Genomic DNA, 15,785 nt, shown 5'->3' with positions numbered 1-15,785 from the left:
CTCCCCCAGTCAGCCGCCTCCTCCCCCCTTACAGTTTCTTCCAAATGAAGTAGTGGGTGGCTAATTAAATGCTGAGCCTCCATTACCATCAAGAAATAGGAACAGCAGGCCATTCAGCTCCTCAAGCCCCCAGGATGATGCTGATTGGGCATTCCACTTGCCCTTCAATTCCCCAACTGATCAAAAACCTCAAAACCCAAGGACTCAGTTCTCAGGGATGGTGGGGGGTGAGGGGTGCAGTGCAGAGCTCTGGAGTCTCAAGTTAATTGTGCACCTCACTGAGAAAGTTTGACATTGGCACCCCTTAATTCAGAGAGAGTGATTTCTCAATCTGAATTTGACCTGATGCCTTTGGTTCTTCTGTCCATGGGACTTCCTGACAAGCCAATCAGGCTGCACTATTACCCAACTTCCTGCTCCAGTGAAGGTGGAAGTTTGGAACCTATGACTACATTCTGTTAGAGAGAGCAAGTGATAAAATTAAAGCACCTTCACATCCCAAATCAAACCTTCTGGGAATGGGGGAAGGAGCAGCCTTGTTTGTGGTGTTAGGGAGAGCCTTATCTGTAATTCATCTCAGTGAAGGGTCTCACACCCCAACAGACCACATCCTTAAAGGACCATCCTGGGCACAGAACATCAAGATTAATCATTAATCCACCACCCCTCCCCCCATTGTCAGACACTGCACACCAGCCATTTGCTGAGAGAGAGTAACTTTTACTGAGCAGGTTGGGAAAACGATCCAGTGTTTGATGGGGCCAAACTCCTTTTGCTCCGGTTCTATTTTGTGCTGGTGTATTTGGTAACAGCCTTGGTGCCCTCTGACACTGCGTGTTTGGCCAGTTCCCCAGGGAGGAGCAGGCGGACTGCAGTCTGAACCTCTCGGCTGGTGATGGTGCTTCTCTTGTTGTACTGGGTCAGTCTCGAAGCTTCGGTTGCGATGCGCTCAAACACATCATTCACAAAGGAGTTCATAATGCTCATGGCTTTACTGGAGATCCCAGTGTCAGGGTGAACCTGAAAAACACAGCAAGAGGCCAGGATCAGAACACATCCCAACCCAGTCACACACTTCAGGTCCTCTACTCCAGGCCCACACCACCACTGCAGAATCCCTCCCAGAGGCTGCTCTTCCTGGACTCCAGCTTCAGAATTCTCCTTTCTGGAAAGCTCAACCACCCCCCATCCCCAACCCACCCCCCATACTTCCATCTTTCAATGATGATAATCCTAATCTACTCAACCTCCTCCATAGAGTGCCTTCCATACAAGGCAACATCTTAGTGAACCTCCTCTGCACCCTCTCCAAAGCATCCACATCCTTTTGGTAATGTGGCGATCAGAACTGTACGCAGTATTCCAAATGTGGCCAAACCAAAGTCTTATACAACTGTAAGATGACCTGCCAACTCTTGTACTCAATACCCTGTCTGATGAAGGACAGCATGCTGTATGCCTTCTTGACCACTCTATTGACCTGTATTGTCACCTTCAGGGAACAATGGACCTGAACACCCAGATCTCTCTGTATATCAATTTTCCCCACGGCTTTTCCATTTACCTTATGGTTTGCTCTTGAATCAGATCTTTGAAAATACATCACCTCGCATTTGCCTGGATTGACCTCCATCTGCCATTTCTCTGCCCAACTCTCCAGTCTATCTATATTCTGCTGTATTCTGACAGACTCCTTCACTATCTGCTACTTCACCAGTCTTAGTGTCATCTGCATACTTGCTAATCAGACCACCTATACCTTCCTCCAGATCATTTATGTATATCACAAACAGTGGTCCCAGTACGGATCCCTGTGGAACACCACTGGTCACAGCTCTCGATTTTGAGAAACAGATTTCCGCTACTACTGTCTGTTGCTGCCCAGACAGTTCTTTATCCATCCAGCTCGTACACCCTGCACACCATGCGACTTCACTTTCTCCAGCCTACTATGGGGAACTTTATCAGATGCCTTACTGACATCCATGCCCAGGACATTAACAGCCCTTCCCTCAGTCAACTTTGCCACCTCCTCAAAAGAATTCTATTAAGTTGGTAAGACATGACCTGGTCACCTCACTTCCCAGGTCATGTGACCTTCACAGATAAGCCCATTTTCTGCCAAATGTAAATAGATCCTATCACTCAGTATTTTCTCCAGCAGCTTCCCTACCTCTGATATCAGGCTCACAGTCTATAATTACCTGGATCATCCCCGCTACCCTTAAGGGGACAACATTAGCAATTCTCTAGTCCTCTGGGACCTCACTGTGTTCAAGGATCATGCAGAGATATCTGTTAAGGCCCCAGCTATTTCCACTCACTTCCCTCAGTAAGCTGGGATAGATCCATCTGGACAGATCCATCTGGACCTGGGGACTTGTCCACCTCAATGCCTTTTCAGAATACCCAACACTTCCTCCCTCCTTACGCTGACTTGACTGTAGCAATCAAACATCTATCCCCGAACCCTCCTGGATGCTCCTTACAAATTCTGCGACAATAGGGACCTCTAACACAGTGAATCCCAGTCAATGTTGGGAAAAGTAAAACCCCCTTCACCAGCACCCTATTGCTCCGACATCTTTCCATAATCGTTTACATTTTATGTAAATGAGAAAAGTGAGGACTGCAGATGCTGGAGATCAGAGTCAGAGTGCGATGCTGGAAAAGCACAGGTCAGGCAGCAGAGGAGCAGGAGAAGTGACATTTCAAGCAAAAGCCCATCGTCTCCCTGCCTACTCTTCCCCCTTAGTCACGCTGACTTCATGATCTAGTTCTTTACAGGCTTTAGTTTCTACCTCCTTACTGTCCACTAACCAGCTCTTTTGGTTCCCTACCCCCTGCCACATTAGTTTAAACCCTCCCCAACAGCATTAGCAAAAGCACCCCCAAGGACGTTGGTTCCAGTCAGGCCCAGGAGTAGACCTCCCAATTTGTATTAGTCCCACCTCCCCCAGAACTGGTCGCAATGTCCCAAACATTTCTATGCCTCCTTTGTGCACCATCTCACTGGATTACACCTCTTCCCACCCTATCTCTTGCAAAAATGCCATCCCATATTCCCAATTTCTCCGCCTCCGCCGTATCTGCTCCCAGGAGGACCAGTTCCACCATAGGACACACCAGATGGCCTCCTTCTTTAGAGACCGCAATTTCCCTTCCCACGTGGTTAAAGATGCCCTCCAATGCATCTCGTCCACATCCCGCACCTCCGCCCTCAGACCCCACCCCTCCAACCGTAACAAGGACAGAACGCCCCTGGTGCTCACCTTCCACCCTTCGCATCAACCAAATCATCCACCGACATTTTCGCCACCTCCAAACAGACCCCACCACCAGGGATATATTTCCCTCCCCACCCCTTTCCACCTTCCTTAAAGACCGTTCCCTCCGTGACTACCTGGTCAGGTCCACACCCCCCTACGACCCACCCTCCCATTCTGGCACTTTCCCTGCCACTGCAGGAACTGTAAAACCTGTGCCCACACCTCCTCCCTCACCTCTATCCAAGGCCCTAAAGGAGCCTTCCACATCCATCAAAGTTTCACCTGCACATCCACCAATATCATTTATTGTATCCGTTGCTCCCGATTTGGTCTCCTCTACATTGGGGAGACTGGGCGCCTCCTAGCAGAGCACTTTAGGGAACATCTCCAGGACACCCGCACCAATCAACCACACCGCCCCGTGGCCCAACATTTCAACTCCCCCTCCCACTCTGCCGAGGACATGGAGGTCCTGGGCCTCCTTCACCGCTGCTCCCTCACTACCAGACACCTGGAGGAAGAACGCCTCATCTTCCGCCTCGGAACACTCCAACCCCAGGGCATCAATGTGGACTTCAACAGCTTCCTCATTTCCCCTTCCCCCCACCTCATCCTAGTTTCAAACTTCCAGCTCAGTAACTGTCCCCATGACTTGTCCGACCTGCCTATCTTCTTTTCCACCTATCCATTCCACCCTCTCCTCCTTGACCTATCACCTTCATCCCCTCCCCCACTCACCCATTGTACTCTATGCTACTCTCTCCCCACCCTCCTCTAGCTTATCTCTCCATGCTTCAGGCTCACTGCCTTTATTCCTGATGAAGGGCTTTTGCCCAAAATGTCGATTTCGCTGCTCGTTGGATGCTGCCTGAACTGCTGTGCTCTTCCAGCACCACTAATCCAGTATTTGGTTTTCAGCATCTGCAGTCATTGTTTTTAACCACGCATTCATCCTGCCTATTGTTTCAGTTCTACTCTGACTAGCCCGTGGCACTTGTAGCAATCCTGAGGTTACTAACTCTGAGCTCCTACTTTTTAACTTGTCTCCTAACTCCCTAAATTCTGCTTGTAGGACCTCGTCCTGTTTTTAACCTATATCATTGGTGCCTATATGCACCATGACAACAGGCTGTTCACCCTCCCCTTGAGAATGTGCAGCCAATCAGAGACATCCCTGACCTGTGCACCTGGGAGGCAACATTCCCTTCGGTGGTCTTGTGGTTGAAAGAGACTCCCTGTCTACACCCATTACAATTGAATCCCCTATGACTATAGCCCCCCCCACTCTTTCCTACCCTTCTCTACAGCAGAGCTGTCATGCGGTCTAACAAGAGCTGCAGCTGGACACACTTCCTCCATGTGAAGGAGCCAGGGACATCAGCCGTGTCCCAGAACTTCCATGTTGAGCAAGAGGAGCATAACACTGGTCTGAGATCTCCTGCTATTTTTAAATCTTAAAACTTGAGAACTATTACATAGATAAACAAAATTTTGACCAATCACACTACTCAAGCACACAATAAGAAAAATCTTACCTTAACACCTCCCATGTTCAGGGTCATGGAGCTACAGACATTTAGTGCAAGTTCTGAAACACTTGTAGCTCAGAAAGTGTCCGTTACTTCACTCCACCTCCCCATCCCCTCAAACAGGTTCTTGTTCAGCTACTTCTCCTGACTAACCCCCGGCCCTGCCCCAGACAGGGTACAGGCGAATGTTCCCCTCCCCCCCCCCACCAGGGCAGGGTCTAACATCCCTCCCACCCTCCTGTTCCAATCCCATCTCCCAGGGAGGAGTACACAGTGTACAATAACAGTCAAAGGGACCCCTGGCTCTTAAAGGGACCAGTCTCTCAAGCGTCAGCAGCTAGAGCTTCCACTCAATCCTCAGGCTGCAGTTACTACAAGAGATTGGGCTGAATGGCCTGGCTCTGAGGGCCATTGCTAGCTCTTCAGGGTCATGGACAGTGACTGCTGGCCTAGCCCCCAAGTACCCTCAGAGGGCAGTGGGAGCATACCTTACTTTTCAGGGGTTGCCCTGAAGAGCTCCATGTGAGAATACAGGACTGCACAAGTCAGCCAGTCTGTTTAATCCCTGATGAAGGGATTATGCCCAAAACGTTGATTCTCCTGCTCCTCAGATGCTGCCTGACCTGCTGTGCTTTTCCAGCACCACTCTTGATTCTGATCCCCAGCATCTGCAGACCTCACTTTCTCCCTGTCTGATGTCTGCTTTATAACTTGGCAAGTGTTTCAAACCAGCAAACCCATAGAGTTAATCAGGCCTCAGTGAGTCATTGAGGAACAGGGAGTGAAGAGACCCTTATGAGCAAAGTGTAGTGTCCCTTCCTCTGGAAGGGGCAGCCCTGGTTGGAGTCCCACCTGCTGTATAGTAGCCAACATCTGAACAGTTGGATTTGAAAGACCACATCGTGCAGCTCCACCTTCACTGTAGGGTGGGTGGGCTAGGGACCCTAAAGTGTGGCCAGGGAGCAGCCCCTAGGTGACAGTCAAATGCAGCTTTACTCCAAGTGAAGGAGATGGTGTCATGGACTGTTACTGGACAGTAATCCAGAGGCTCAGGGAACATGGGTTCAAACCCCACCACAACATTCTCCCCGTGTCTGCGTGGGTTTCCTCAGAGTGCTCCGGTTTCCTCCCACAGTCCAAAGATGTGCAGGTCAGGTGAATTGGCCATGCTAAATTGACCATAGTGTTAGGTAAGGGGTAGATGTAGGGGCATGGGTCTGGGTGGGTTGCTCTTCAGAGGGTCAGTGTGGACTTGTTGGACCAAAGGGCCTGTTTCCACACTAAGTAATCTAAAAACCAAACACCTGGAGAAATTCAGGAATTAAAGTCTAAACCTCAGCAACACCAATTGCAAACATTCACCTGGTTCAGTGTCCTTTAGGGAAGGCCACTTGCTGCTCTTGGCCAGGCCAGAGACAGTAAAAACCCAGAGGTTAGTGTTAGCTTCACAGGCAGGAGAGTGAAACAGGGATAAGACCAACCAGGACCTTAATACAAACACCAAGCAGGAGCAGGGAGAATTATCAGACCAATTATTAAATTAAGATTATAGCACAGCTAGAAGAATGAAGATGGAGGATTTATTGGCAGGTGAGAGGGACCATTGGCCATTACCTGTTTGAGGACCTTGTAGATATAAACAGAGTAACTCTCCTTCCTCTTCAGCTTACGTTTACTGTGCTTTTTCTCAGCTGCTGCCAATGCTTTGGGAGCTTGCTTCTTCACAGCCTCATTCATCGTGTTCAAACAGCCAAACCCCCTTACCCCTTTCCTCAGTAACTCTCTCCAATCAGGCTGAGAGAAGTGAGCTCTAACTCAACACTTTAAATCATAGCTCCAGCAGTCAGTGCTCATTAAGGAATGGTCCAATTCTCTCTAACCCAATCCGATCGCTTCCCAATCAGGTGTTACACTGAAAAACTTCCACCTCATTACTCAAAGCTCAGCTATTCACAACTTGGCCAGAACAGATCAATAAAGGCAAACTGCTCGTTCAGACAAATCTGCCTCAGATCTGCTGCTCACTGAGAATTCATTACCTGGGCAGAAAGCCCATCTTTAACTCACACCAATTCCTCCGACATTTACCCTCAAATCACACATGAGGGATAGTCTGTAGATATGGAGGGAGCTTTCCTCTGTATCTAACCCCATGCTGTCCCTGTCCCTGTCCCTGGGGGTGTTTGATGGGGACAGTGTAGAGGGAGCTTTACTCTGTATCCAACCCCGTGCTGTCCCTGTCCCTGGGAGTGTTTGATGGGGATAGTGTAGAGGATGATTTCCTCTGTATCTAACCCCGTGCTGTCCCTGTCCTGGGAGTGTTTGATGGGGATAGTGTAGAGGATGATTTCCTCTGTATCTAACCCCGTGCTGTCCCTGTCCTGGGAGTGTTTGATGGGGATAGTGTAGAGGATGATTTCCTTTGTATCTAACCCCGTGCTGTCCCTGTCCTGGGGGTGTTTGATGGGGATAGTGTAGAGGGAGCTTTCCTCTGTATCTAACCCCATGCTGTCCCTGTCCTGGGGGTGTTTGATGGGGACAGTGTAGAGGGAGCTTTCCTCTGTATCTAACCCCATGCTGTCCCTGTCCTGGGGGTGTTTGATGGGGATAGTGTAGAGGGAGCTTTCCTCTGTATCTAACCCCATGCTGTCCCTGTCCTGGGGGTGTTTGATGGGGATAGTGTAGAGGGAGCTTTCCTCTGTATCTAACCCCGTGCTGTCCCTGTCCTGGGAGTGTTTGATGGGGATAGTGTAGAGGATGATTTCCTCTGTATCTAACCCCGTGCTGTCCCTGTCCTGGGGGTGTTTGATGGGGGGACAGTGTAGAGGGAGCTTTCCTCTGTATCTAACCCCATGCTGTCCCTGTCCTGGGGGTGTTTGATGGGGGGACAGTGTAGAGGGAGCTTTCCTCTGTATCTAACCCCGTGCTATCCCTGTCCCTGGGGGTGTTTGATGGGGACAGTGTAGAGGGAGCTTTACTCTGTATCTAACCCCGTGCTGTCCCTGTCCCTGGGGGTGTTTGATGGGGACAGTGTAGAGGAAGCTTTCCTCTGTATCTAACCCCATGCTGTCCCTGTCCTGGGGGTGTTTAATGGGGACAGTGTAGAGGGAGCTTTCCTCTGTATCTAACCCCATGCTGTCCCTGTCCTGGGGGTGTTTGATGGGGACAGTGTAGAGGGAGCTTTCCTCTTGATCTGTTGGGATGAACACAGAGCCCAGAAGCCACGGGCTAGGTGCTGGGAGACAGGGTTGGATTAATGTTTGCCATAGTTAGGACAGGCCTTTCCCTGAGCTGGAAAAACTCGAGGGCCCTCGTGGGTCAGCCCAGACCTAGGGGGCACTGTTTTAAAAGTGGGGCTCACCCACTCAGGACAGAAATGAGGAGAATTTGTTTCTCTCGATCTTGTGTGACTTGGGAACTCTCTGCCTCTGAAGGTGCTGAAGGCAGGGTCAGTGAATATATAAAGGCAGAGATGGATAGAGTTTTGCTGGGCAGGAGTTACTAGGTGTACATGGGAATGTGGAAATGACAACACGGACTGATGGTTTCACTCAATGGTAGACTGACTCAAGGGACCAAGTGACCTCCGTTTGCTCCTTCCTGTATATTGCCAGCCAATCAATCCCCTCCCACTGCTCTGCTCACCACCCCCCCCAACCCCCTCCACCCCCCCCCCCCCCCCCCCCCCCCCGCCGCCCTCCCAAACCTCACCCTCTGGAATCCTTCGCACTGTTTCCAATTTTGCCAAATCTAGTTCCTGCAAACTTGGAAACTGCGTCCTGTCCTCCAAGATCCCGATGGTTATTATATATCAGGAAAAGCAGAGATCCTGATACCACCTTCAGGGTGCTCCTCTGCAAACCCTCCAACAACTTGAACAATACCCCCACTGGCCCTGACTCTTGGGTTATTACCATTCGGCCCATTTTGTATCCACCTTGTCCTGTCCCTTCTACACCCTGACCTCACCCACCCTCACAAGGGTGTTGTGTCCCTTAGTATCAGACACGTCCTGGAGATCAATAAATGCCACATCAATAACATTATCTTCTCTGTTACCTCTTTAAAAAACTCTGACAAGTTAGTGAAACTAGATTTCCCCGGTAGTAATCAGTGCAGACGCTCAAAGGTCACATGGCAGATATATAGACACCAGAGAACTTTATCCACATTACATACCGAAAGTCTGACTGCCCTTGACATTGAGGCTACATTCGACTGAGTGTGGCATCAAGGAGCCCTGGCAAACCTGGTTCAAGTCATACCTGGCACATAGGAAGGTGGTGCTGAAGGTCAATCAGCTCAGCCCCAGGACATTCCTGCAGGAGTTCCTCAGGGGAGTGTCCCAGGTCCAACCATCTTCAGCTGCTTCATCGATGACCTTCCCTCCATCTTAAGGTCAAACATGGGGATGTTCACCGATGACTGCACAACATTCAGCACCATTCGTGAGTCCCCAGATACTGAAGCAGACTGTGTTCAAACACAGCCAGGTCTAGCCAATATCCAGGATCAAATTCCTGCAGGTGCTGGAATCTGTGCCGTGAATTAAAAAAAAAGCTGGAGATCAAAGCAGGTCAGGCAGAGTCCATGGAGAGAAAGCAAACTCTCCATCTAGACTCTTGGGGAATTTTGTCGGAGCCACAGGAATTCCCAGCATTTACATTTTCTGTTCTCTCACCAATATCCAAGCTTGGGCTGATCAGTGGCCAGTAACATTCACCCCACACAAATGCCAGCCTATGGCCCCTTGTCATTCAGTGCTGTTACCATCACTGAATCCCCTACTATCAACCTCCCCGGGGTTTATCATTGATGAGAAACTGAACTGAACTTGTTACCTAAACAGCAGCTGCAAGAGCAGGTCAGAGGCTGGGAATCCTGCAGCCAGTAACTCACCCCCGTGACTCCCCAAAGCCTGTCCCACCATCGACAAGGCACAAGTCAGGAGTGTGAGGGAATACTCCCCATTGGCCTGGGATGGAAGCAGCTCACTCCCACCTTCTCGAGGGTAACTAGGGAGAGACAATTAATGCTGGTTTATTGGAATGGGTCCAGGAATGGGAAACTTCAGACCTTGGGAGAGAAGGTCACTGACGGGAGATTTGAACAAGGTTTTTTTAAAATCTGGGTAGAGCCAAGAGGGAGAAGCTGTTCCCATTGACAATAGACAATAGGTGCAGGAGTAGGCCATTCAGCCCTTCGAGCCTGCACCGCCATTCAATATGATCATGGCTGATCATCCTTAATCAGTATCCTGTTCCTGCCTTATCTCCATAACCCTTGATTCCACTATTCTTGAGAGCTCTATCCAACTCTTTCTTAAATGAATCCAGAGACTGGGCCTCCACTGCCCTCTGGGGCAGAGCATTCCACACAGCCACCACTCTCTGGGTGAAGTAGTTTCTCCTCATCTCTGTCCTAAATGGTCTACCCCGTATTTTTAAGCTGTGTCCTCTGGTTCAGCACTCACCCATCAGCGGAAACATGTTTCCTGCCTCCAGAGTGTCCAATCCTTTAATAACCTTATACGTCTCAATCAGATCCCCTCTCAGTCTTCTAAACTCAAGGGTATACAAGCCCAGTCGCTCCAGTCTTTCAGCGTAAGGTAGTCCCGCCATTCCAGGAATTGACCTTGTGAACCTACGCTGCACTCCCTCAACAGCCAGAATGTCTTTCCTCAAATTTGGAGACCAGAACTGCACACAGTACTCCAGGTGTGGTCTCACCAGGGCCCTGTACAGCTGCAGAAGGACCTCTTTGCTTCTATACTCAATCCCTCTTGTTATGAAGGCCAGCATGCTATTAGCCTTCTTCACTACCTGCTGTACCTGCATGCTTACCTTCATTGACTGGTGTACAAGAACACCCAGATCTCTTTGTACTGTCCCTTTACCTAAATTGATTCCATTGAGGTAGTAATCTGCCTTCCTGTTCTTGCCACCAAAGTGGATAACCATACATTTATCCACATTAAACTGCATCTGCCATGCATCTGACCACTCACCTAACTTGTCCAGGTCACCCTGTAATCTCCTAACATCCTCATCACATTTCACCCTGCCACCCAGCCTAGTATCATTAGCAAATTTGCTAATGTTATTGCTAATACCATCTTCTATATCATTAACATATATTGTAAAAAGCTGCGGTCCCAGCACTGATCCCTCAGGTACCCCACTGGTCACTGCCTGCCATTCCAAAATGGAGCCGTTTATCACTACTCTTTGTTTCATATCAGCCAACCAACTTTCAATCCAAGTTAGTGCTTTGCCCCCAATACCATGCGCCCTAATTTTGCTGACTACCCTCCTATGTGGGACTTTATCAAAAGCTTTCTGAAAGTCCAGGTACACTGCATCTACTGGATCTCCCTCGTCCATCTTCAGAGTTACATCCTCAAAAAATTCCAGAAGATTAGTCAAGCATGATTTCCCCTTCATAAATCCATGCTGACTCTGTCCTATCCTGTTACTACTATCCAGATGTGCTGTAATTTCATCCTTTATAATAGACTCCAGCATCTTTCCCCCCACTGAGGTCAGACTAACTGGTCTATACTTTCCTGCTTTCTCTCTCGCTCCTTTCTTAAAATGTAGTACAACATTAGCCACCCTCCAATCTGCAGGAACTGATCCCGAATCTATCGAACTCTGGAAAATAATCACCAGCGCATCCACGATTTCCCGAGCCACCTCCTTCAGTACCCTGGGATGTAGACCATCAGGCCCTGGAGACTTATCAACCTTCAGACCTTATCAACCTTCTCTCCAACACCAATTCCTGGCAAATATAAATTCCCGTAAGTTCAGGTCCTTCAGCCACTATTACCTCAGGGAGATTGTTTGTGTCTTCCCCAGTGAACACAGATCTGAAGTACCAATTCAATTCCTCTGCCATTTCTTTGTTCCCCATAATATATTCCCCTGTTTCTGTCTTCAAGGACCCAATTTTAGTCTTAACCATTTTTTTTGCCTTTCACATACTTAAAAAACACTTTTACTATCCTCCTTTATATTATTGGCCAGTTTACCTTCGTACCTCATTTTTTCTCTGCGTATTTCCTTCTTCGTAATCCTCTGTTGTTCTTTAAAAGCTTCCCAATCCTCCGTTTTCCCACTTAGCTTTGCTATGTTATACTTTTTCTCTTTTAACTTTATATGTTTCTTAACTTCCCTCGTCAGCCACGGCCGCCCATGTCTCCTCCTGGGATCTTTCTTGGTGGACATGTTGTGAGTGAGAGGACCCAGATTTCCTGTCATTGGTAACAGAGGGGACCTTGTGTTCCTCAGTTGGAGAGACCAGGTCAGGAGGGCACTGTCTGAGAGTGTGAGTCAGGACTGGGGCCTGATCTGACCGGACATGGAAGGGGAAGGGGGAGCAGCTGCATTGCTGTTACAAGGAGAGTACAGACTGGACGGGAGAATGGCCTGGTCCTGTGCTGGAGCTGTTTTCTGAATGTGTTGTAAAGGAGCCCACGCCCAGCTTGTGATTTGCAGACACTCCCTGACATTGCCCTTTCCTCTGGGAGCTGCAGTGTGGTTGTTAGACACTCCCTGACATTGCCCTTTTCTCTGGGAGCTGCAGTGTGGTTGTCAGACGCTCCCTGACATTGCCCTTTCCTCTGGGAGCTGCGGTGTGGTTGTCAGACTCTCCCTGACATTGCCCTTTCCTCTGGGAGTTGCAGTGTGATTGTTAGACAATCCCTGACATTGCCCTTTTCTCTGGGAGCTGCAGTGTGGTTGTCAGACGCTCCCTGACATTGCCCTTTCCTCTGGGAGCTGCGGTGTGGTTGTCAGACACTCCCTGACATTGCCCTTTCCTCTGGGAGCTGCGGTGTGGTTGTCAGATGCTCCCTGACATTGCCCTTTCCTCTGGGAGCTGCGGTGTGGTTGTCAGACACTCCCTGACATTGCCCTTTCCTCTGGGAGCTGCGGTGTGGTTGTCAGACACTCCCTGACATTGCCCTTTCCTCTGGGAGCTGCGGTGTGGTTGTCAGACAATCCCTGACATTGCCCTTTCCTCCGGGAGCTGCGGTGTGGTTGTCAGACACTCCCTGACATTGCCCTTTCCTCCGGGAGCTGCGGTGTGGTTGTCAGACACTCCCTGACATTGCCTTTTCCTCTGGGAGTTGCAGTGTAGTTGTCAGACGCTCCCTGACATTGCCCTTTCCTCTAGGAGTTGCAGTGTAGTTGTCAGACGCTCCCTGACATTGCCCTTTCCTCTAGGAGCTGCAGTGTGGTTGTCAGACGCTCCCTGACATTGCCCTTTCTTCTCGGAGCTGTGGTGTGGTTGTCAGACGCTCCCTGACATTGCCCTTTCCTCTCGGAGCTGCGGTGTGGTTGTCAGACGCTCCCTGACATTGCCCTTTCTTCTCGGAGCTGCGGTGTGGTTGTCAGACGCTCCCTGACATTGCCCTTTCTTCTCGGAGCTGCGGTGTGGTTGTCAGACGCTCCCTGACATTGCCCTTTCTTTCAAGACGCTCCCTGTCAATGCCCTTTCTTCTCGGAAGCTGTACGGTGTGGTTGTCAGACGCTCCCTGACATTGCCCTTTCTTCTCGGAGCTGCGGTTGTGGTTGTCAGACGCTCCCTGACATTGACCCTTTCCTCTGGGAGCTGCGGTGTGGTTGTCAGACGCTCCCCTGACATTGCCCTTTCTCTCGGAGCTGCGGTATTGCCCTTCTCCGGATGCGGTGTGGTTGTCAGACGCTCCCTGACATTGCCCTTTCTTCTCGGAGCTGCGGTGTGGTTGTCAGACGCTCCCTGACATTGCCCTTTCTTCTCGAGCTGCGGTGTGGTTGTCAGACGCTCCCTGACATTGCCCTTTCTTCTCGGAGCTGCGGTGTGGTTGTCAGGACGCTCCCTGACATTGCCCTTTCTTCTCGGAGCTGCGGTGTGGTTGTCAGACGCTCCTGACATTGCCCCTTTCTTCTCGGAGCTGCGGTGTGGTTGTCAGACGCTCCCTGACATTGCCCTTTCTTCTCGGAGCTGCGGTGTGGTTGTCAGACGCTCCCTGACATTGCCCTTTCTTCTCGGAGCTGCGGTGTGGTTGTCAGACGCTCCCTGACATTGCCCTTTCCTTCTCGGAGCTGCGGTGTGGTTGTCAGACGCTCCCTGACATTGCCCTTTCCTCTGGGAGCTGCGGTGTGGTTGTCAGACGCTCCCTGACATTGCCCTTTCTTCTCGGAGCTGCGGTGTGGTTGTCAGACGCTCCCTGACATTGCCCTTTCTTCTCGGAGCTGCCGGTGTGGTTGTCAGACGCTCCCTGACATTGCCCTTTCTTCTCGGAGCTGCGGTGTGGTTGTCAGACGCTCCCTGACATTGCCCTTTCTTCTCGGAGCTGTCGGTGTGGTTGTCAGACGCTCCCTGACATTGCCCTTTCTTCTCGGAGCTGCGGTGTGGTTGTCAGACGCTCCCTGACCGTACAGGGCCCATTCTGCGCTTTTGCCTGAAGCCGGTGATTTGCAGACAGTCCCTTTGCCGCAATGCGCCAAACCCTGGGCTCCCTCTGCGCTCCTGGTATTGTGAAGACCCTCCCTGCCGTGCAGCAGCTGCGCATTGAGGAGGTTTGCTGCAGCCCCCTCCCCACCCCCAGGGGCTGGGACTGACACCCCCACCCCCACCCCCACCCCCACCCCCCTCCCCCTCCCCCTGGCTCCAGCTCCAGCCTGAGCATCTGAGGCAGCTCCATCCTCCCACACCATGGAGAGAAAGGTAAGCATTACAGCTCCCCACCCCCTCAACACCCCCTCCCCCTCCTCCCCTACCCCCCTCACCCCCTCCCCTCCCCCTCCTCCCCTACCCCCTCACCCCCTCCCCCTCCCCCTCCTCCCCTACCCCCTCACCCCCTCCCCCAGCTCCCCATCCCCTCATCCCCCCTCCCCATGCACTGCCTCACTCATCCAACCCCCCTCTACATCCACTGCCTCCCCCTTATCCCTTCCCTCTCTCATTCCCTCAATCTCTCTCTCTTGCACACACACACATTCATCCCCTCTTTCATTCCCTCCATTCCTCTCTCTCTCTCATTCACCCTCTCTCCATCCATTGGCTCCCCTCTCCCATTCCCTCCATCTCTCTCTCTCTTTCTCTTTCTCTGTCTGTCTACAAACTGGGACGTGTGCAGCATGTACATCAGTCAGTGTCAGACTCGGCTTGTGTTCCCCCTCTCTCTGTCTCTCTGGGAAAACTGCCCCTTGCTGTGTCTGCGTTGGAATGATTCTGGAACCTGTGCACAGACTGCGCTCAGCACCTGTGCCCACCCTGGGGATACAGAGGGTGTGGGGAGGGAGTCCCACTCCCTGGTTCCAGTCAGTTTCCTGCCTCTGCACCCGGGGGTCTCATGGAAAAGGGAAACTGACCCCTCTCCTTGTGCAACTGTCTACGGTTGGGACAGTCCTGTATTGTTTCTGATTTTAAGGTTTTTGCACCAAACAGAGGTTTAGAGACTGACTCATTTATTCCCCAAGTCTCACACAGGGTCAGGGGGACAGCAGTCACCCCACACAGGAGATCACACAACCGAATAAACACAACGCTGAGGGAGTGGGCACTGTCGGAGGGTCAGTGCTGAGGGAGTGGGCACTGTCAGAGGGTCAGTACTGAGGGAGTGCTGCACTGTCGGAGGGTCAGTGCTGAGGGAGCGCCGCACTGTCGGAGGGTCAGTGCTGAGGGAGTGCTGCACTGTCGGAGGGTCAGTGCTGAGGGAGTGCAACACTGTCGGAGGGTCAGTGCTGAGGGGGGTGCAACACTGTCGGAGGGTCAGTGCTTAGGGAGTGGGCACTGTCGGAGGGTCAGTGCTGAGGGAGTGGGCACTGTCGGAGGGTCAGTGCTGAGGGGAGTGGGCACTGTCAGAGGGTCAGTGCTGAGGGAGCGCCGCACTGTCGGAGGGTCAGTGCTGAGGGAGTGCTGCACTGTCGGAGGGTCAGTGCTGAGGGAGTGTCGCACTGTCGGAGGGTCAATGTTGAGGGAGTGTCGCACTGTCAGA

General features: G+C 51.2%; 1 protein-coding gene across 2 annotated transcripts; it reads right to left on the bottom strand.

Annotated features, from left to right (window-relative positions):
• Positions 1–234: 234 nt before the first annotated feature.
• Positions 235–13,264, bottom strand: h2bk1 (H2B.K variant histone 1). 2 transcript variants are annotated; one of them, XM_072569644.1, is made up of 2 exons: positions 6,413–8,416; positions 235–1,020 (listed from the first exon to the last, which is right to left on the bottom strand). In XM_072569644.1, the coding sequence occupies exons 1-2, from the start codon at positions 6,533–6,535 to the stop codon at positions 784–786; spliced, it is 360 nt and encodes a 119-aa protein (XP_072425745.1). In that variant the 5' UTR covers positions 6,536–8,416; the 3' UTR covers positions 235–783. The 2 variants fall into 2 exon arrangements, 1 of the variants encoding a protein (XP_072425745.1); XR_011960611.1 differs by lacking the exon at positions 6,413–8,416 and adding an exon at positions 11,840–13,264 and having other exon boundaries at positions 881–1,020.
• Positions 13,265–15,785: the final 2,521 nt, after the last annotated feature.

Source organism: Chiloscyllium punctatum, chromosome 5 (assembly GCF_047496795.1).
Source record: "Chiloscyllium punctatum isolate Juve2018m chromosome 5, sChiPun1.3, whole genome shotgun sequence".
In the NCBI taxonomy this organism is placed as follows: Eukaryota; Metazoa; Chordata; class Chondrichthyes; order Orectolobiformes; family Hemiscylliidae; genus Chiloscyllium; species Chiloscyllium punctatum.
Note: the sequence above shows the minus strand (reverse complement) of the source record. Positions and strands in the feature narration are given on the sequence as shown.